At 38.6% G+C, this 22,029-nt stretch overlaps 1 protein-coding gene across 1 annotated transcript in view; it reads right to left on the minus strand.

Annotated features, from left to right (window-relative positions):
• The window catches only part of SUSD4 (sushi domain containing 4), a 71,001-nt gene that overhangs the window by 9,259 nt on the left and 39,713 nt on the right, over positions 1 to 22,029 (minus strand). Inside the window, exons 2-4 of the mRNA XM_027681874.1 lie at positions 21,427 to 21,639; positions 13,934 to 14,113; positions 10,415 to 10,603 (exon numbers count right to left, since the gene is read on the minus strand). Of these exons, the coding sequence (XP_027537675.1) occupies positions 10,415 to 10,603; positions 13,934 to 13,988 (244 nt within the window). The 5' untranslated portion in view covers positions 13,989 to 14,113; positions 21,427 to 21,639. The remainder of the gene's footprint in view (positions 1 to 10,414; positions 10,604 to 13,933; positions 14,114 to 21,426; positions 21,640 to 22,029) is intronic.

The following is a 22,029-nucleotide window of genomic DNA, read 5'->3' on the forward strand; positions in this document are numbered from 1 at the left end:
AAGACATCACATGACTTGTAAAAGGGGAGAGACCATAGTGAAGTTACAGACATTCATAGTGCTCAAAACCGTTTTTTTTAGTCAATCAGTTCAATTTTTAGTCAATCAGTTCAATGGCAAGTGAGTGGGTTTAGTCTTTGGTCAAAGTAGACAAGTGGTAAATTATTTTGGTTTTGCCCAGCTTTTGTATGTGAGCCAAAAAATAAAAGCAAAAATGTCTTGAAATACAGGTCACTTACTCATAAACAAAAGGAGTAGGAATAAGCAAGAAGCTTATTTTCCACCTCTGATTTTTTTGTGTAGTATTTTTTTTTCCTCAAGCTACTAGTTCACCTTTCATGTAGAACATTAGTTGCTTGGTTATCGGGGTTAGCAGAAAACCCTAGTGCAAGGCCAGCTAGTTCTGTTTGACACAGAGATGGACAGGACTAGAGATACTTGCACCTAATAAAAAATAACACTTCTTCCAAACACATCATGAATGTCTGCTAATTATGCAAAGAGTGAGAATAGATTAAGATGAAACTTCCTGATGAGAAAGACACAGATAAAACCCTGCCAGTTCCTATCAGTGTGTGGGGAAAATGCTGGTATATCTTGCTCAGATAGTAATCTGAGAGTGGGACACACTGTCTGGTTTGCTCACAAACTGGAAGAGAACAAGAGCTTCTCCTGACCCTCATTTGTCGTTCTTGTACATATCTGGACATTAATTATCACCAGAAATCTGGCCACTGTCATCTGGCTACTGCATTCCAACTAATGTTTAATTCAAGCTGTCATTTAGCCACAGCTGTATATATCCCAGCAGGTCTGAACCTTCCCATCTAGGGAGGCCTGGTCCCCACCTGAAGCTTTACTGTCTGGCTTCTGAGGCCTAAGGATCCTTTTCCATATCCTGCCTTCTTACAAACACACACTTGCATATGTAGAATCTGAAAATTCTTTTTTTTCTTTTTACAGGAACATAGAAGATGAAGATTATGTTTCTTTCTTTTCCTGTTTTTTTTATGAATTCTGTCCTAATAAAACTTGGTTCCCTGGTTACTTCAGTGTCATCACCCTTCAGACCTTCAGAATAAAATAAATAATTAACCGAGAAGCCATTCTCTCATATACCTCAAGAATTCCTGTCCAGTTCACCTGACAGACCTGGCCATTTCCACAGGTATTATCAGCACATGAATCACATCTGCACAGCACAGTACAGAGCCCCAGTTTCAAGCTCTTTGTCCTCTCACATACACATAACACCACATTATAAGGCATGTATATATTCCACTCTGTACGGAGTGGAATATAACACCTTTCTGTTATGTTCAGTTGGTGGAACACAAGTGTCAGCCTCTTTCACAAACGAAAATGTCTCTTAATAGTTATGAGTTTGTAAAAAACAACAAACAAAAAAGGAATTAAATCAGTGGTGTTCAAAACCAGTAGCTGTTAGTTGAGGATTTTTAAACCCAAAAGACACTGCGCTGTTTAGAGAATTTACTGATTTATTAGGCAAAAAGATCTCAATACAAAAATTGGTAGACAAAAACTGGTATTTCTAGAGCAATATCAAATAGGGAACTGCATGGGGGAATGGGGAGTGGATGGCCAACAGGAAGAAGAGGAAGCAAAGAAAATTACTTCTGCACTTTGAATATTAAAAGATTTTTTCTATTCTATACTTAGACTTCAACTTATACAAATGTACAAAATGAAAAGTAATTTAGTTCTAAAATTGTAAAAAATTCCCATTAAATTGCCCACTGTTATAAGTAGGATGGAAGAAAAACTATTGGACTCAACTGCTCATATCCAATTGAAAGTTTGAAGAAGAAATTTAGAGGTTTGTAAAAGGAAGTAGTAAATCCAGTTGCTTTAAAATAAGTCCTGTCAAAACATCTCATTCTAGAACAGCTGCTTAATGAGACTTTATTTTTAAATGCACTCTTTGGGAAAGTAAGCAGAACAGGAAGTATTACTAGAGTAACTTTTCATTTATCGTGAATATCATCTTAACAATATCCTAACGATACATTCCTATAGCAAATGTTGCCAGCACTTTGGAGACTTCATGCATCTTATAGCTGTACTGGAACAAAGTTGGAGGCCACTGAATTTGTGTTTTGAAAGTGGAGACATGCTTTGATGAACTTTTCTGATTATTCATTTCCATAGCAAAACAACAGCACCAAGAGTAATGACAGAACAGAAGTTTAGTGGAAACAACTAAGTGAGCACTCATATATAAAGTAACTCCTATTAAGCCTGACAGTAGTCATGACTTAAAGTAATGAAGATAGAAGATGCTTACTTTGAACTCTGAAGTTGTCAGCAAATTTATTTCTTGAAAGCCTACAGCAAAAAATTATTAAAAATATTGTATTCTTAGCCAATAGTATCCAAATTCATTTCAATCTCAATCTTTCTCAATTACTTAACCTTCACAATGCCACTTACACATTTTCTTCTGAAAAGACACCTAACAGGTAAGCAATTTCTTTTTGACCATTCAGCAAGTCGATGTTCCAGCAGCCAGGAACATACCCCAGGTTTCCAGGTTGCTTGATGTACCCCTAGACAGTCATTCCTGGGTAATTCTGTACCACCTACAGTAGTGAGGTCAGGCTTTCAATGTGCACACAGTGAGAACTTCTCGCCTTCTACGAAGTGCGAAATGAATTGAATAATTAAGTTTTTAATGAAAAACTGCTTCTCAGGTCTAGCTTTCACAAACACCATCCTGCTGAGAATTGCTATCATTGAAACCAGCTGTATGAGCCTAAATGAAACAGTATAAAAGTAGTTTCAAACATATTTTAATAATAATTTAACATTAGCTGATTCCTAAATGGAAACAAAAGGTGATTTGCAATCACTTATTGTACACAGAACTTCCTTCTTACTGGAGTTGCAAATTACAGAGCACATTTTGCAGTTCCAGTCAGCTGAGCTCCTACTGGAGCATCACACCAAATTCACACTCATCCTGAATAAATCTGCCATTCCCAGCACTGTAACCTGTGAAACACTGATATCAATGTGAAAGTATTTAGTTTCAAATGGATTTCACAAGAGATATGGGATGAAACACACCCCAAGTGGTCTTTTTATTATAAATTATAAGTTAAACAATGCCAGTTTCATTTAAACTACAAAAAATTAATGACAAGTTTGCAGTTAGAGAGCTAGGACTTCTTTTAGAAATAGGTCCATAATTTTAATTCCAGAAATATTTATACTCATTATTGACCTATGAGTGCTTGGAGCACTGTGGCCTCATTTATAGCAGATTGTTTTAGCATTCTTCATCACTTGCTTCTAGTTTTTTTTCTTCATTTTCTCATGAGTGGCTGACTTCATGATCAGTAACGGTCTTTTAAGGACTTTGAGAAGCAGATGCTGGGGACAACACAGACATTTTGCAGGAAGAAATTAGAGAACTCCAAAATAAGTCAAGGCTTGGCTGTTTGACAGACATCACAGGATAACCTTGGGTCTGGAAAAGGTCAAAGTGCTTAGAAGTAGAATGGAGATGGAGGAGAGAGAGAGCAAGCTGTCAGGAAGCTGGCTAAGAAAACCAGACAGATAAAAGCATCTGTCAGGGATATCCAAAGAAGCAAGTGCTCACTGTGAGCTGGACATATCAGTGCTTTTATGTTACTACAATTCCTCTTCTTTGAATAGCTTTTTTTTCTTTGTTTATAAGCAAGAATCCCTCAAGCTTGATGGAGAGAAGGAATGCAAGCTTGTATTCCAGGGCTTAGCTGAAAGCTGATGAAATCAAGCTGTACCACCTGGAATAAGGAAAAGCACAAAGTCCCATTCCCAGCAAGTGATCTTAGCACTGTAAGTTCACAAACCAGTTTATAAGATTAGGAAGACATGGAAAAGTATCAGTTTCTTTGATTTATGTTTGGTTCTCAAGTGCCTGCCTACACTGACCAGTGAAACTGCCACCCTTTAGATATTGGGCTTTATCTCTGGAAAGAACAAATCTATACAGTGAGTAGACTTCCTAATACCCAGAGTCCACAGCTACAGTTCCCTCCATTTGTGGAAGATGTTCTGTGATGGTCAAATTTAATGACCGTGTCCATAAAGCACAGATATGCCTGATTTCAAGGTAGACAATGTAGTATTCTTTTCCTTTCCAAGGAGTCTTTCCAGACACAGTTAAAGATCAATATTATAAAACAACCCTCAGGGAGAAATTTTGTATGCTTTCCCCCACATAATCTGCTGCATATTTAAAGCACCATGGAGAAAACACCACACACATCTGGCAGCTAATGTGGAACTTCAGGGCAGAAATTATGGCTCCATAAAGAAGTTGGGATGTCTGGCTGATTCTGGAAATGCTAAGGAGTTTCTGAAAGGTAAGAGGTGATACAGCAGGTGTAAAACAATGATTTACTATGACAGTCCTGTGCATCAAGCACAAACAGAAGACATAAAAGAAACAGATTACAAGATGTTGTTCTGTTGCTTTCTTGAAAAACTATGAACAGTGAGGAAGACATCTATTTCAATCCCTACCAAGATCAAAGAAGATTTCTGCAACGCAAAAAAGGAGCAGTCACTTAGAAATATAATGCTATTTATCTTCAAACAATGTCTTTGGCTTGGAGACTGTTCTCTAACCCCCTATCCCTCATTACAAGAGTTGCAAAAAGCCCACTTTGTTGTGTATCCATTCTGTCTCAAATTGTGGTCTGGTTTTCTTTGTGTTTCACTTTGCAATACGCCTGCTGGAGTTAAGAGATTGGATATTTACTAAGCAGTAAGTCCACAGAAGAACACGATTTCTCTGTCTATTATTTCTTGTCTCTGTGTGCCTTCTGAATTCAATTCTTTTCCACACCTCTTTAACTGTGAGTAAAAGTGTACAAATGAAGTTCAACCTTTTCCAACAGCACAAAAATCCAGATATTCCAAGTTAAAGTGCTCAACTTCCATACTCATATAATTTCTGCACTCCTGGGTGACAAATGAATTAACTGTCTACAGTGCAGAAACATATAGAATTACTGAATAACTTTTTTCTAAAGAAAACTATCTTCTTAAACTTTATCACACTTGCTTTCTATGACTTAAGCACCCCCAGGGTGCAACACTATCAGCCTGTTTTATCCTTTGGGCATCAGGCTAAAGGTGTCACTGACATAAAGGTGCTGCCCTGGTAAAGGTGCTTAGAAATATTGTTGTCTGCTGCTGTTTGAGCATTTACTGCTGGTTGTAGTTCCTGAGTTGCAACAAGTATTGCTGTAGGCAGTGAATACATTCTGAAACACCACTGTAGTCAGAGCTATTAAAAACAAGGCTATCAATACGTCTCATGTTAACATTAACTCAGTTAACATGGATGACCTCTTTGGCACTTGAGCAATATCTAACTTATTCTTCCTCCTGCCTTTCAAGCTGAGTAGGTGTAAACATAAAACAGAATCCTGGTATCTACCTCACTTAATTTCTTAATACCATAGTGTTTCATAACTTGCTTGTATTGCTGCCCTCTGCTCCCTTTACAGGACTGTTATCTGTTGGAGATCTGCTGCATCAACATTATCTTCCCTGAGGATACACATCAGGCTGTCATGTCAGAATTTATCTAAAGGCTTCTCAATGTCAACAAAGAAACACAGAGAGAAATACATTTGTACCAATGTACAATATCACAAGCTTAGGATTGCTTACTTTATTCTGTCTCCTGAACATAACTGATTACAGGATGACTTCTATCTTTTCCCTCAGAGTGTAGCTTTATGTCCCATCAAGAATTCAAAAGAATTTAAGGACCTAGTTTATCAAACATATAGCTCAGTGTCAATCACTCTTTGTGGCATTAGCAATTGTTAGAATGAAGATTTTTGAAGCTTTCCTTCAAACTCTCCTGCGTGTAATTGGTTACAAAGTTTCAGCTCCTTCGTTTTGAACTGTTAAGGGGCTACAGCTTTTCATTGGCAATATCACCCTCCTCTTTCATGCTCTTTACTTTCTAGGTTCTAAGTCAGAATTATCAGCCCCTCTCTATGAGTGTCTGTCCACGAGTTTATGAGAAGTAAAATTTTATTTGTTCTGTATTCTTACCTGTTTTTCCAGAACATTTATTTTATTTGTAGCATACTTTGTTGGTTTTTCATTTTCACATGACTAACCCCCTTTTATTCTCCAGAAATTTCCTGGTGCTCCAGGTAGAGGGGTTTTGGGTTCCCTTGACCTTTTTCTGGCTTTGTTGTGCAATCTTCTTAATACCTTCCTTCTCCTATCCTTCTTCCATAGTTTCCATAATTTTCAGGATCCTATTTGTAATTTGTGGTTGCTTAGCATTGTATCTTTTCATCTCCCCTCACAATGAGGGGATTTTATTTTCCAGAAATTTTATATTCCAGAGTTCTGCAATGCCTTCAGTTTTCTTCTCTATTTTTCCTCTCTTCTATTCATTGATTCTCCCCTTTGATGTCTATTCCTCATGTTTGTTTCAATTTTGAATCTACCTACAAAAATTTGAAATATTTTCTATTTTACATTCTTTAAAGTTTAACCTCAGCTAGAGAATCTGTTGGTCCCAGCACGTAGAAAGAAGTTTTGATATTGCAATATATTTGATTTCCTGCAGGACTGGCTTATCTGCTCAGCTGGGATGATGCTGAAACAAGACATTCCAGATAATAGGATCATGTCCATTGTTTGCAAATTGAATCAACCTCTTTTCCCTTTTACTGCTAAATACAAAGCAGGGAATTCCCAATGACACTATCCATACAACTTCTTTATTTTCTAGCATTATAATCAAATTCTTCCAACCTTTCTTCTCTTTGCCTGCTTCCCACCCAGTTTTTTATAAGAAATATTCTTTACATCTTCTTGGATGTCTTCCAAAGGGCATGAAAAATTAAAATACAGAGTCCAGATGGCAAAGTGTGTAATCATATGCAGATCATGTTCCCAAAGTACTCATGGCCAAGGGTTGGTTTTTTTTTTTTGTTGGTTTTTTAATTTCTCCAAATCCCAAGTAATATCTTTATGCACCTTAAAGTATCGTATTAAAAACACTTCCTTTTTTCATTTGACCAAGTTCCATGCAAGTATGTTTTCAAGTGTTTTCTCTCCTCCAATGCTTTTGTAAGCCATTTGATTTATTTTACAATTCATGTTTATACCCCATGTGGTATTCTTCAATTCCATTAATTTTGCACCCATGTTTTGCATATCAGATTTTACAGAAGGCAATAACTAACTTACATCAATTTCTCCAGATGGGTGATTAGCCCCAAATTAGTAATTTAAAAATCATATAAATAAAGGAAAACCCAAAACCATTTTCCTTAGATTTTTATAATTCTTGGAAGCATCTACTGAGTTTCCGTACAAAAGAAAGTTTAAAAAGTTTCTGCATAATTATGGAATTCCACTAGAAAGAGAGGAAATTAAGAAAGTTAAAGAAGAAGAAAATTCAGTGTTAAGATGCTTCATCTTATCCTCTAAATGACTGCAAAATTTTCTCGCTCTGGTAAAACAGCACCGTTTCTTTATCGTCATTCTCTGATACAGCTGAACCGTTTCAACTGAAGTCTCCCAAACAACTCTGCTTGAGGCAGACACTCGAAAACCAATCCAAATGTTTTAAATTTGGCAAAGGTACAAGCATTTAAAGGTACCAGCAAACACTTGGCAATGTGAGCTGAAGGCATCCTTATTTGCCTGAGCCATAACCACCGCCCTGGTTGGATGCAAACAGCTGTTTCTGAGCAGCCAGTGCACAGCTCTGCACTGTTGGCTGCACTTCAGCACCGGGTGACACAGTGTCTATACACTTCTGTGACTAAAGCAACATTGATTTTATTGATCAGAAAAAAAATCCTCTTCCCTATCAGCAAAAATTAGTCTCTCACCACGGAGCTGGTGGAAGATCCGTGCTTGGCAATATCAAGGATAAGACTGGAAAGGATTAGAGAGCCTGCTGTATGATAGGAGCTGAGTGGTCCCTGGTGTAATCGTTCATTTAAATGGAGCTACAAACCCTTCATTCAGAATTTATGTGGTCTAACAAAGAGGGAAGAATTCACAAGATTGACATATAGTATTTTTTGTTACTACACACAAATTTAAGAAATCCCTTCTGTAGAGACTTCAAGAAGAACATATATCTGAATGAGAAAGCTGTAAGCAGCATTGCTTATAGGAGAATAAAAGCTCTAAAATGGTTAGCAATAGCTTCCTAACAGTCATTTGCTTTTAATCATTACCATATTAAAATACTGAGCAGGAAATGTCATTACAATACACTTTTAATTGAACATGGAAAGAAATAAATGGAATTAATTTGTTATTTGGAGATTTCCTCTGTGAAAAATACTGCTTGGCGAGATTACACTGCACACATAAAAGGAATGCTGAAAAATGAGCTTGACAATGGAATGCAAGGTGCAGAATAAAAAATATGCAGGGAAAGAGTTTGATCCACTAATTAAGAGTAGTGGACTGTAACAAGATTCCTGGAGACTAGCACCCCTTGCATAAATCACTTGAAAAAACATCTCAAGTTGATTTACCCTACCTGGATTTAATTTGAAATTCGCTACATACCTTCTGAAGCAGCCCTACAGAAGAGTTCACAAAGGGAGTTGTCAGGGGTGACCTTTTAGTGATGCTGCTTTCTATTCTGCCTCAAAGCTGAGCAGAATCAGCTCTTGCAAGTGTTATGCTCTAGACTTTGCTCTCCTGTGGTTCACTCAACACACACACCGATGGGATGCCAACAAGGAATCACCATGGAAAGTTTTGACATTTAAAGACAGCCGTAAGAAAGTGATTAAAAGGGAGGCTGAACCAAAACCAAAACTCAGGAGGCATCCTAGATGGCCTTGGCCCAGCGTTTGGCACACACCGATCCCCCAATCACAGATCATCATAGTTGAGTGGGGATGATGACTTCTGGCATGTTATTTGAAATGTAGAACTTGTTAGGGCAGCAGTTCTTATCTCACGCTTTTAATTATCAAGAAAAAGATCCTCTCATGACTTCACAATACAAGCAATAAACAATGAGGACATGAGTTTTCTTTGGTATTTTGGTAGGAGGTGGAATAGCTGACCTGTATTAAGTGAGGGTAAGACAGAACTTTGTCTGCTTCATAACACTTGAGTTTCTGTATTTTAATACTCTTATCTTCCTAACTGAAGAACTGCCATTTTTATCAGATCAGTTTTATTGTTTGGATTAAGCCTAACAGGGCCGTTCTGATTTTTTAATGTATTTTCCATGCTATAAACAACAACAGACAAGCCTTCCAAAAAAAAGCTTACATTGCGGATTAATCTTTTATGGTGTGTTAAATAAAGAAAAAAACCCATCTTGTTTTGCCATTCCAAAATTGCAAAGGCATTTTTGTATTTTGGAACTTGAATTGTAAGTTAAAAATAAGGATCATTTAATTATTTTTGTGCAGTGTATCACTTCGTTGAAGCTTTTGGCAAATTTCTGCACTTCCAGAATGCTTAGCATTTAGTTCAGTGGCATAAGCATCACATGTGAAATCCTATAATTGCTTTTAGCTAAATTCTACATACAGATAGCTTCCTACAGGCTCGAAATAGAACAAAAACGTAGTCCTTTAAGGGGAATGAAATGCAAAGGATGTATTTGGATTCTGATGACTCCCTAGGATGTTTCATTTGAGATGTGGTATGAAGATGGAGGAGGGTAGTTCACGCAGTTTTGACAATGTATAGAGCAATCAATTCGGTATCTCTGTTCTAAATGTATGGGATACAAATGTAAATGCACTACAATATCCTCCATTCCAGCACTGCAGGCTTAGTCACAGATTATTCCATTTGGCTGGGTACAATTTACCTCTGTTTCACACTGAACGTTTTTTATGTTCCTAATCAATAAATTAGCTCAGCCATTTTAGTTGCCAATCCTTCTTTAAGGTTAACTACTATGAGAGACAACAAATGTTGAAGTGCGCAGCATCGTGTAGCACTGAATAATGTTTGCAGTTGGCACAGTCCAAACTAAGAGTTTCTATGGAGTATTTTTTAGTTTATCATGGAAATATATCCATATGTACAGGAACTCTGATCATCTGCACAGGAATGTGAATTCCCTAACTTTTTCAGTATTTTGATTAGAAAGGTAACAAAGAATTTACATTTTAAGGGCAAAGCAATCATCATTAGGAGCTTTCCCTCTTGCACTTGGGACTCTGAGAGACCAAGCATTTCTTAGGGAACACCAAGAGCTGATGGTGCGGTGAACCACAGTAAGGCTGCACGCAACGAAAACCAGATAGGCTCTGCACAGCCAGGGGGAACATCACACATAGTGGAACCGTGATTAGAGCCCTGAGTTAAAATCATATAGAGCATGCAGGTTTTGCAAAATTGAAACATAAACAAACAAGAAGACATTTACCTTCCACATCAAGGCACCTAGGTGGGCTATCTGACCAGATAAGGTTATACATGCACTCAAGGATCTCTGCCCCTTCTAGTTTATATCCAGGAAAGCACTGGTAATACACCACTGTTCCTACAGGGAAGGAGGCCTCGAACTCAGATATGTTAATGTAACTATGAGGAAGAACCAATGGCCTCAGGCAACCTGCAAATTAAGAAGAGGGAGGTTTCTTTTATTATAAAGTGCTTATCTCAGTCATCTTCACACATCTCAGTTACAATTTCTAAATCAAGGAGTGTGATATTTTTCATCTTCTCCACTATGAATGGCATGTCTGCTTGATCTCCCTCAGATACATATGCCTCATTATCCTGTTTCAAACCCTTTTATTGTTTAGCCCACACACTCTGCCAGCGTGGGATTCACTTCCAGGAAAATCCAGGAAAGGTTTACTGAAACTGACAGTATTTTGTTTAACAAACATTCACCAGTTTTGCAGATGGCAATTTCTTTTTGAGGTAGGATCTTTAATAAATAAAGATTGTCATTTATATAAAACATGAGTTTTATTCCTCCTCTTAAGAGTGACAGACATGTAAACCATCTTAAATACTAAAACTGCTCCTGTGACAAAATGCACATGACTGTAAAAGATTTGAAAGCAGAATTAATGATTTTGAAAGTCCAGTTTGAGAAAGTCTAAAGGAATACGACTTCCTAGGAGCAGTCCCATGATAAACACTGAACAAGGTCTCAGATAAGGTTATCAAAAAATTAAGGTACCTGTTATCACCAGAAATGGTAAATGTAGTCAGAATCAGAGACTACATTCCAGTTCTACTTCTGGAATTACTTCTGAGGGATTTGTATCATGGATTGTACTGAGCAGTGATGGTTAAATGATCACCAGCCGTATTTGGGGCAAGAGAGAGCAGTGAATTTAATAGATGGCATGTCTTTTTAGTGGCCTTAGAAATGACCCTCTGGATAATACTTAATACTGTTGATTTTTTAATTTGCAATAATGTGGAGAAAAGATGACTAGTAATCAGGCAATGAAAAATAGTATTTTAAAGTTATGTGACTAATGGAAGCTGCATTACGGCAATCCATAAATAGGTCTCTCGCCACTACTAGGACTTTGTGAAGGATGTTCATAGGACACCCTTAATTTTAAGCCTGAGGGGGAAAATAAAATCAGTCTGAGAACTGAGAAAAAGTCTTAACAGCATTTCAAGCAGTCATTTCCTTGCAGTGGCCTTTTGAGGGAGAGGGACGAAACCAAAAGAAAACGCAAAAAGCTTGAAAGCTTTTTGCAGCATGCTGTACTACCAAAGCAAAGGTTATGATTGCTTTTTTACTGGCTGGTTATGTCCCTACTCAAATAAAGCTTCAAGTGGCCTATCTACGGGCTGCTGCTCATACCCTGATCAGGTATGCCCCACACATAACACACTAATTCCTGCAAACTGAGCAGTCCACTGAGCAGGATGACATAAGCAGCCTCTAGTGGGACAGAAAGAGCACAGACTGCCTGAGCAAGACCAAGCTTACTCTTCTCTGAACTGTATCAGGGAAAATTTTGTCCTGCTGGTTCAGAATTTTAATGCTCATTATGTTCCTTGTAATGCAGGGCAGAGATTGACTTGAATTTGTATGACAGCCAAGCATTTATGAAAATTCCTAGGTCTCCAAACAACTCAAGCTGCTTGAAAACTTGTTTTTGGCTTCTTTTTGCCAAGTAATTCACATCATTCCAGATCAGTAATTAATTTTATTATCTCATTGCAAAAATAGAGGTTGGATTCTTATACGGTCTATAATCCTTTATCATTGCTCAGGCAGAAAAAAAAGGCATCTTAGTGTCATAAGACTCCCCTGCCTGTTGTAATCAAAGGGCCATAGAAATGTAATTGACAGGCTACCTAGTGCAAGTAGACAAGTGGTTTTGATCTTATTAGTGCTTGACGTAGCAAAAAAAAATTCTGGGGACAATTTTGCAGCAAGAATTTGGCAAAATATTTCAGATCCTTGAATTGCCTATTCTCTGCCTGTCTGGTAATCACAGCACTTGGGTCTTGTGCAATTGATTTCTCAACTTTTATTAGCACTGCTTTTATTCTGAAAAGCAGTTAATATCACATATTGAGTAGGAGCAGTTGATTGGGTTTCACAGTATAAACACAAGAAGAAAGTAACAAGCGAAGGGGTACTTGGGGATCTTCTGCTTACGCAATTAATACTGCCTGTCCCAAAGTTTCCACCTGGACCTTTGGCAAATACAGTACCTGCAAATTAATCTTTTGAGTATTCATCTCACCTAACCCTACGAGACTTAATCTACTTTAATTAGATGCGAGGTGCACACACTCTCAAACATGGGCTGTACACTTCATACTGCCACGCATGATTCCACTGCTGACAAGATACCCCAAAACCAGTGTCCACTTTTCTACAGGTTCATGAAAATTCTCCTTTGATGTTAGCACTATTCAATGTGTGCATCTGAAACACTGAGCTATCCTGGTAATATGCCTAAATTTTTGCCATAGTCTAAGACAGGACCTTGGGGGACAGCCTGATGTGCTGTCACTCCTGAGAAGTGCCCCAGTTCCCCTGACTGCCTGCTCTCACTCTGCAAATTGACGGGACAGTGTAATTAAGTGCCTACAGAGAACTGTTAGCTTTAGGAGCTGACATACGGGTTTGAGGAAAGTTAAGATTAACCCAGTTTTCTGCTCAGCAGAGACAGTTAAAATCTCTCGATGCTGTTCAGTGGGTCAAGCTTGTTATCAAGATGTGAATTGGTTAAAACCGAGTCAGTGGTGCTAAGACGTGTGTATTAGAAATGTGAAGGTAAAAGGAGTCTAGGGTTATTGAATTTCCATTCACTAAAGCTGGCTTACCCCCAGTCATTTCTCACAGTCTAAGCTGGGCTGGGATCCCATGCTGCTAATACTACTAGTCCTATAGCTAATGGCTTTTCTGGCCAAAATCATTCCTGTGCACACCCTGAATTTTCAGTCAATACCTACAGGTTTAATGGACTCTGAACCTAATCAACAACTCTGCTGAAAACTCTGACAGAAGAACAGGTTCCAGCCTCTCTCCTCTACCTCTGCCCTCTGCACAAGGCAAAGAAAGATAAATTGCAGTTAGAAGCTCAAATCTTTCCACAAATTAATTAGTGAAAAAATGTCAGTTGCCCATTAGATCTTTCGCTGAACTTCTGACTGATTACCCGAGTTTCTTTTTTTTTTAATGCAATGTATCTGTGTCAGATTTTAGACTCACAAACAAAAAGCAATATTTAAAGTAGTTTTTAAGTATGGGTATGTTCAGAAAGCGGCATCTTCTTTCCTGCAGTGAGCAACAGGGAAGAGAAATCAAAAAAATCTTAGCAGCAGCATTATTCAAATACTGCACTGTGGAGCTTATCAGATCACTGACATTCTTACAACTGTAGGAAAAAAATATTGGCAAACTATCACAAGATGCATGAGCTATAAAACAGGACGTGCTGGAGTACTAAACCTTGACATAAAGGTAGGTTATCCCATGTTCCATCGTCTTGACATATGGAAACCATGTTGTCTAAGTCAGGGTAACGGATCTGGAATCCTTCATGACAGCTGATTATTAACTTATCGCCAGTCCTGTATGTCTTGTTATGAATCTCTGCATCTTCAACATGAGGAACAAGGCAATCTGTGACTTCATGAAAAAAAGAAATAGTAACTTAATTAAAAAAACATGGCTAACTATTCAGTAATCAAGCTCTTAAACGAAAATTAGCATTTAATTTAATTGCTCTGCTTACACTGTTTCGAAAATACGTGCATTTCAGTAAAAATGCCCTTTCCCTAGTCAACCACAATTTACAAAGTCTATAGCACTGCAGTAGAAGCCGAGGTGCTATAATAATGGATCATTTCCTCAGCCTTTTTTAAACAAACAAAATTAGCTGCTTTTAGGAAGATTGTTGTTAGTTTTGGCCCTCCATTCATCATGAGCGCAAATTACAACACAGTGTCTGACTATCCCAAGGTCCCATGTGAAGGCAGACTCTTTGACAGCACTGAGGACAGGATGAAAGAAAATATAAAATACAGATATGGCACAAGGAACACAGAAAGACTGCTGTTTTAGCAGAGACACAGATGAAAATCAGGTACATTTACAAGGATTTATCCAGCTCCATTCCACAGAGTTCGTTATGAGAATGTCTTCACATTAATCTCATGGATTAAGTTTTAAATCAGATAGTTTTATGTGCTTGCATTCGTATGCCTTCAGAGGACACGATTTTTAAGGTCCTGAGCAGGATCTAAAGTGCTTGTAGAAGACTATCAACAAGGGACTACAAACCTGCAATGATATACAGGCACAGGCTCTATTTCCTGTCTGTGACACATATATCAGACAGTCATATATCTCTCTGTATATACCAGTGCTAAAGACACCAAATACAGAATAAAACCCAGAACACTGAAAGATTTGGAAAGTGGAAGGGCGAGGCAGGGGAAAAATCCCTCTGCTAATACTGAATAATTAAGAAACAAGCCAAGAGGGTATGAGGGAATAGACCAGGTGACTCAAAGTTCATCCTCATCAAAAATGCAAAGTGAGATTAAACAGAAGAGACGAAAAGACTAAATATCGGGAGAGAATTTCTGTTTGTCTGCCAGCAGTCAATCCATGACAGAGATGGTGATAAAAGTTTCCAGGCACCAAAACTCAAGAAGTATTTAAAATAAAAGGAAGACAGTAAATACATTGTAAGCCTGTGTTAAGCTGTTTTCCCCCAACACTTCTACCATGAGAGACAATTATCTTCATTTAGGAATGCAATATTTATTAGGGAAAAAAAGAGTTTCAGAAGTCCCTTGAGATTTGCATAAAAGAGAAAGTTTCTGCCACTTTCATGGGTAATTCTTGCTAAAGAGGAATAGGCAAATCTAAATTTTTATTTAGCAATTAATTGTGAGTATGCACAAGTAAAGCTATAGTGACAGCTTGTTTGTTTCTGTAGAAGCACAAGTAGAAGCAAGATAAACTGTTATTTAGCATAGCACACACGAACTACGAAGAGCAAATGTATTTCATAATGTATATATTTAGTTAGGCAAACTAAGGTTATCTATTACTCTGAGAATCCATCACTAAATTTTACTAACATGAAGTGGGAGAGTATTGCTTTCCCAGTTAAAACATACTTTCCTTTGTGCCTTCCCATCACAGGGATGTTTTCTAAAATACATTGTACTTAGCTAACTTTTGGTATTGGGCCTGGACATATTATTAGTTAAAAATTCTTCCATTTCTCTTTTTACTTTCAGCTTCTTGGCAGTTGTTCCAGGTGCCTCCTGCTGCTGGTAATGGGAAGGGCTGGCAGCCTGCCAGGCAAGCTGAGAAACTGCAGCAAGAAGTTTTCTTAGAATTTATTCATTTATAAATGCCCAAGTCTGGGAGGATGTGTACCCCAACAGGAGGCTATAAAATACACTGACAAGGGTGCGGACCTCACTTTCAAAGGCCGAACACTTTTCTCTCACTCTCTCTAGCAAGTTAATCAGCAGATGAGACAGCAGAGGATGCCCCACAAGAAATGCCTTACACTAAGCCTTAAATACTGCCATGAAGAGGCTGTCCTGGCCACCCTTGAGGATGGGATGAGATAGATGGAGAACCTGCTTGGCAGCCATACAGGAGGAGGTCGGAGATAGATGCCAGAAGATAACACCAATGAACAGCTCACTCTCTTGACATAACAGCTTTCTGTTGCTATACAAATAAAGGAGGTATGTATACACGTGGTGCAGTAAAATACAAGATTTCACTTGCAAAGTGGGGGAAATTGATTCCGTAACTATGATCTATTGTAGCGACTCCATCCCCATTATTCCAAGTAACAGGTACAGATCGAATCATTTCAATCATCTAGATGTTGGCAAAGAACAGTGATAAGTTGCTCACTGCACTGTCCTTTGCCTGCAAAATCCTGTCTGACTTTGATAACAGGCTTATTACAAGCCCCAGCTAAACACCAGACCATTGGACCACAGTATTACAGCTCTTATTCCTGATGCCTTGCAAGCAAATGTTTTCCCACTGGCTGAATTCATATTGTTTAGCACTTAGGCATAAATTGCAGTAGCTACCTCTCCACAAACAACTGGATTAGCTGGCACCAATTCTGCTTGAAAAAGCTGAAAGTAAGTGAGTGAATTTTAAAATGTCCTGTCCTAGAAAATAAACTACTTTATTCTAAGTACTTTTCGGCAAATCCGTGGAAGCTGCTAAACCATTTAAGGAAATACATGGTCTTTAGCCAGCATTGAACAGCAAAGGCTATGACTTACACTCTTTTCTGGCAGTTTTACATGATCTGCTTATATCTACCATGTGCGTACTAAAATGGGTCAGCCAAAAGAACACATTTCTTATCTTGCAGGGGCAGAAAGAGCTGGGGTACAGCCAGCAGGCTCAACACCCTGCCAGGTGCAAGGGCTCATCTTGACCTAACTTTCATGAAGATGCAGCTTTTGTACAATAGGAGCTCTAGTCTGTAGCAAACTAAGTGTGTCCCCCATCACAGGAATATTGGTCTGAAGAGTAAAATTTGTCAATCACTGTAGTTATAGTGCGTTCGTTCCTATGCAAACCATGCATCATCTCTCGGAACTGCCCATGGGGAAGGAGGACCACCCTACCTCCTCCCAGGAGCACTTGGGCCACAACAGCTACTCAGAAGGAAGGAATGACCTAGACACCATGGAGATAGCCACATCATCCACAGCTACCAGCTGGTTTGGGATGGCTTGTGTCTATTGCAGGTGAGCCCTTACCATCCAAAAATTGTCTCTGCTCCATGCTAATCCAGAAGGTGCTTGAAGGATTTGCTTGGGGAGTACCACTGGAAGTTGGCCAAAACCACATCAGGGACTTTTCTAACACTGTAAGAGTGTGCACAATTGAAAACCAGTGTCCTGGTCCGTGCTCTGGCACTGTTTTGTTTACTAGTCTGTATGTCAATTCAAATGCAGAGGTCCACTGCTCCTACGCATCTCACTGTGGAGTGGTCTCTAAATTAGCCTTGACTACATCTAGTGACATCACTGACAGGTTGGAACAGAGAGAAACAGGGAGGAGAGATAAAAGCAACATCATGAAGAATGGGTTTAATGCAGGGACAGTTCATCTGGACCCTTTGCTCTTAAAAGTAAACATTTAAGATCAATATTGTCTCTTGCTTTTTTACCAGTGTTAAATCCATAGTACCGTTTTGTTAGGATAGTTCTGTGGATGGCAAACACAGTAGTCTAGTGCATATTAAATAACATTTTCCCTTTACTGTCTTTGCTTGTATTACAATAGCGCAGAGAGACTTTACCTAAGACCTGTGGCTATTGTTCTGCAGCCTGGTTACAAACATAGAGCGCTCATAACCAGGTTTAAGAACCAGCAAACAGCTGGCAAGACAGATAAGAGATGGGGAAATAAAAATATTTCAGTCATCTCACAGATCTGGGGACAAAGGTGAAGAAAAATGACAGATGAATGTCCTACAGGAAAGGTGTAGCCAAACTATGTACTAGTCCACTACTTTCACTGCAGGTTTATCTCCCCTGTCAGTGGGAGAAGGAGGCACTGAGGACATCTCAAAGGCATCTGCCTGAAGAAGCACAGGGAGAGAAGGGCACAGCTCTTTGCTTGGTTGCCATCTCCATGTAGACTATAAATTTAGATTCAATCTCATAGGAAAGAGCTAACATTTGTTCCAAGTAGGGCAACAGTCTCAGCAGCCACATTATCACAGTGGGAGAAGATGAGATTAAAGTGTGAACAACATGACATACTGCTCTTAAACAGTAAATACAAAATTCCCACCTTAGAGGTTTGGTATTTATGTGCATAACCATATTAGAATTGATGGAAGTTACAGTCACAACATGCTGTAGATCAACAAGAGAACGTAACTCGAAGCACACAGATTTTTGACAGGGCATTTATTGGGCACCTAGTCGTGCAACTTCATTCTCATACTGACACTTAAAATCTCCTGCATCTTAACGAGAAATGACAGACCTATAAAATCAAATTGATTGGGTGAAGAGCTCCAGGCAAACGTATTAGTTCTAAAATCAATTACATTCTGGAACAGGTTGCTTTACTTTCTTTGGCAAATAGCATCCATTTGTGATTAGAGATTGTTCTAGTAAACACATAACGACAATTAAACATACGTAACATACAGACATAAAATTATCCTTAGTTGAATCTAAGCTCCTGAGAATAAATGAACTCCAAAGTATTGAGTGTTTTCAGCATGCAAGCTCAGCTGGCAATATCTGACACTTATATATCCCAGGACAAGAGGTTTGTAGAGCACAGCACAGCACACAGAGCAATCGGCCCCCGCTGTCAATGGGTAAATGCAGCATAAAGTTTATTTCTCCTTGTGATAGGTAATGATGAATGGTACAACATTAGCTTCTTCCTTCTCCAGGAGTTGCCAGAAATTTCAAATTTCTTTCCATATATCATTACAGAATTTCTGCAATGTAGACATTTATGTATGTCATTAGACAGCTGAGAATTACAAACCCTGTTATTATTCTTTCTTAACTATTCTCCAGATGTGTCATGTTCCTACACTGTCCACCTCCCTATCATGCCCCTCTCTCACGATTCTGCTCCCAGTATGCAAAAGGATCACTCTAAAAATCACTTAAGCAAATGCTTGGGTCTCATGGACTGCCACTGAGCCTCTGTTTAGTATTTCTTCCGAATCAATGGTTCTACTGTGCATTGGATAGAAGAACTAATTCTGTAATCTAATTTCTTTTTTCTACTGCCAAAGCCTAGGATTGTTTTAATAATACCTGAGTATTATTACAATGTTAATCAGGAAAGTACTTAAGCACTTGCTTCACTAAATCCTAAATCAGAGTCCTACTCTTTGGTCCAAATAATAGAAAGCATTTTTGCATACGCCTAATTTTGAGCACAGAACTTTACAAGACTAATCACATAATTACAGTTATGCTCAAGCTTAAGTGCTTTGCTTGATCAGAGCATTGGGTAGCAATCCTTCTTAAGTGTTCTGTGCTGGAAAGTAATTATTGTCACTTAAGCAACTGTTGTCACATCATCCATCACATTCTCATCTTCCAATTTCTTTCTTTTTTGAAAACACCTGGCTCAAGTGTTGAACACACTGACATTGGTGGCAGTTTTGCTTTTGATGGCATTGTGATCAGAAACTTGCTCCACAGATTTCCACTGAATATTGAATATTTAATAAAACACATTAATGCTTATTTTAACAACTGCAGTGGATGATACAGGTAACATTTCAAAGATGCACATCAAAATTCCTAGAAGATACCTGCAGTGGTTAAGAAAACAGATTTTTCGAGCATTAAAGCTTTCTCTGGTAGTTTGAAGAGCCAGTTTTGACAGATGCTGCTGTCACTCTACATATATTTTTTTCTTAAATAACCATGAGATGAAAGACAAGGGCATTTATGAAAAATGTCTGTACAGGAGAGGGCATGATTTTCATACATATGTTATTTTAAAGGCATCAGGTTGTTTCTTTGTAGCTGACCCATGAGGCCACATGACGAGGTGTTATTGGCCACCCTTTGCCTTTATGTCCCAGATATCAGCTGCCCTCTCAGTGCGAACCACGGGACAGCTCACAACTGTGCCCCCCACAGGCCTGTAGCCTGTGGCCTCACACATGACCATATTTTACCAAGACCTCTCCTGCCAACAGGCAACTACCTGAAAGCCCATGGACTAGTTACCAACTGCCTCTGGCTACTCTCTGCAATTTCTCATGCACCACTTGCACACAGGCCATTGTTCCGGGCTGTTCCCTTCGCATGCACCTCCTGAGCATGCTCCTCCCAGGCCTTGCTTGATCCTGCTGGGGCACATCCCTTTGCACACCCCTGTCCTGGTACAGGCTTCTCATACTCACTCACCCACTACCATAAATAAGTACTTGCAGTTTTTATACATGCTGAATGATGCATGACCCTATGCAGTAAGTGTGTTTATGAGCCACTTAAGTCTTTGAATACTTTTGAACGAAGTCCATATATTTATCTGATTTTAAATGGTGAAATAGAATTTATCTTGCTCAACCTTGAAGACAATGAGGCAATGCTTAATGACTTTGGTGGAGAAGTCACAACACTAAAATGTACACACTTGATTTAACTAACAGTTTTTGTGTCTGTCGATTTTAATAGCTCTGTTGACCAAAAATAAATCAACAAGAAGGACAAGCTATATCTTCAATATCCTTGGTGAAATAAATAATTTGTGCTGCTTGCGTGTACCTTGGCCAAAATTTACACTTATGAAATTCAAATTAATCCTGCTTCTATCTAAGTCTTAGAAGAAGAAAGTAATTTAATGCCCTGATTATTTAAAACCAAATGCAATTTCAAATACAGAATACAATAAAAATCAATTGGTTTATGCCATAATTGTCTGAATTATCTCAGAGTAAACTTCTACCCTGACTTTAAACTTCTGCTGTCTACGCATATTTGATTTTTCTACCTGACTCATGCACACATTATAAAACACAATTATTTAAAATTCCTGATTAGCAGGAGCAGTAGCATTGGAACCGGATTTTACTTTTCTAGTAAAACACTGCGGAAAGAAATGTTAAGTGGGCAGCTTTAATAAATAGTTATAAACAGTTTACTTACAGCGGAGGTTGGTTTTTTTTTCCTCTGCATTAATTTGTAAGTAGTTAAAAGGAGACATGTATTATCTTTTTTTTTTTCACATTTATGTCCCTTTCAACACATGTGCATGCACACACACACACAGTCTCTCATGGTACAAATTTAACTGACAAATGAGGATTATGGATGGGAAACTAAAGTATGTATCCAACAAGACACAGTGAAATGGACTCCAGCCTTTTCTGTTTTGTCCTGAGATACAGAGACATGGTACATGGAGAAGTGAGATCTGCTTGAAGAAAACTGACTTACCTTCTTGTAGGCACACAGGTTTATCACTTGGTTTCCAGCTCAGGGAGCCATTAAAGTGTCTCACACAAAGTTTTTTGGAAGTACCATTAAGCCTGTATCCTTCTTGGCAATGAAACCGGACCACCACACTTTCAAAGAAAACACCGGCACTGGGTGTCTTGTATCCATGTTCAGGAGCTCCAGGATCAGCACAAGCTTGTAGGTCATCAAACCCTATGTCAGACAAACATACAATCAAACTGTGTTCATTTACTCCTCATGCAGCCATAGTTGTGCTTTTCCTAGTTTTATACATCTATCATGGGGACCTTGTATCTTCCATTACTGACCACTAGCAACCCTGCTTGGGTACCAGGTACTCCAGACCCAGGAGAGGACTAACCCCCAGCTACAGATGAAATGCTCAGGTGACAGAAATACTCCTGTTTTTTCATGCAGCTACTGAGGAAGCAAAGTCAACCACACGCCTCGGTAGCTGACCTGGATAAAAATAAAGCACTTGACCCAACCTACCAATGGGATTGCTCAGTAATGTATCTGTAATTACTTTTGGGGACTATGGGATTTTGGAGGTCTGGTACAGTCAGTGGAAAGAATAATAAT

Source organism: Neopelma chrysocephalum, unplaced genomic scaffold (assembly GCF_003984885.1).
Source record: "Neopelma chrysocephalum unplaced genomic scaffold, ASM398488v2 Primary Assembly neopelma1_61b, whole genome shotgun sequence".
NCBI classification, from domain to species: domain Eukaryota; kingdom Metazoa; phylum Chordata; class Aves; order Passeriformes; family Pipridae; genus Neopelma; species Neopelma chrysocephalum.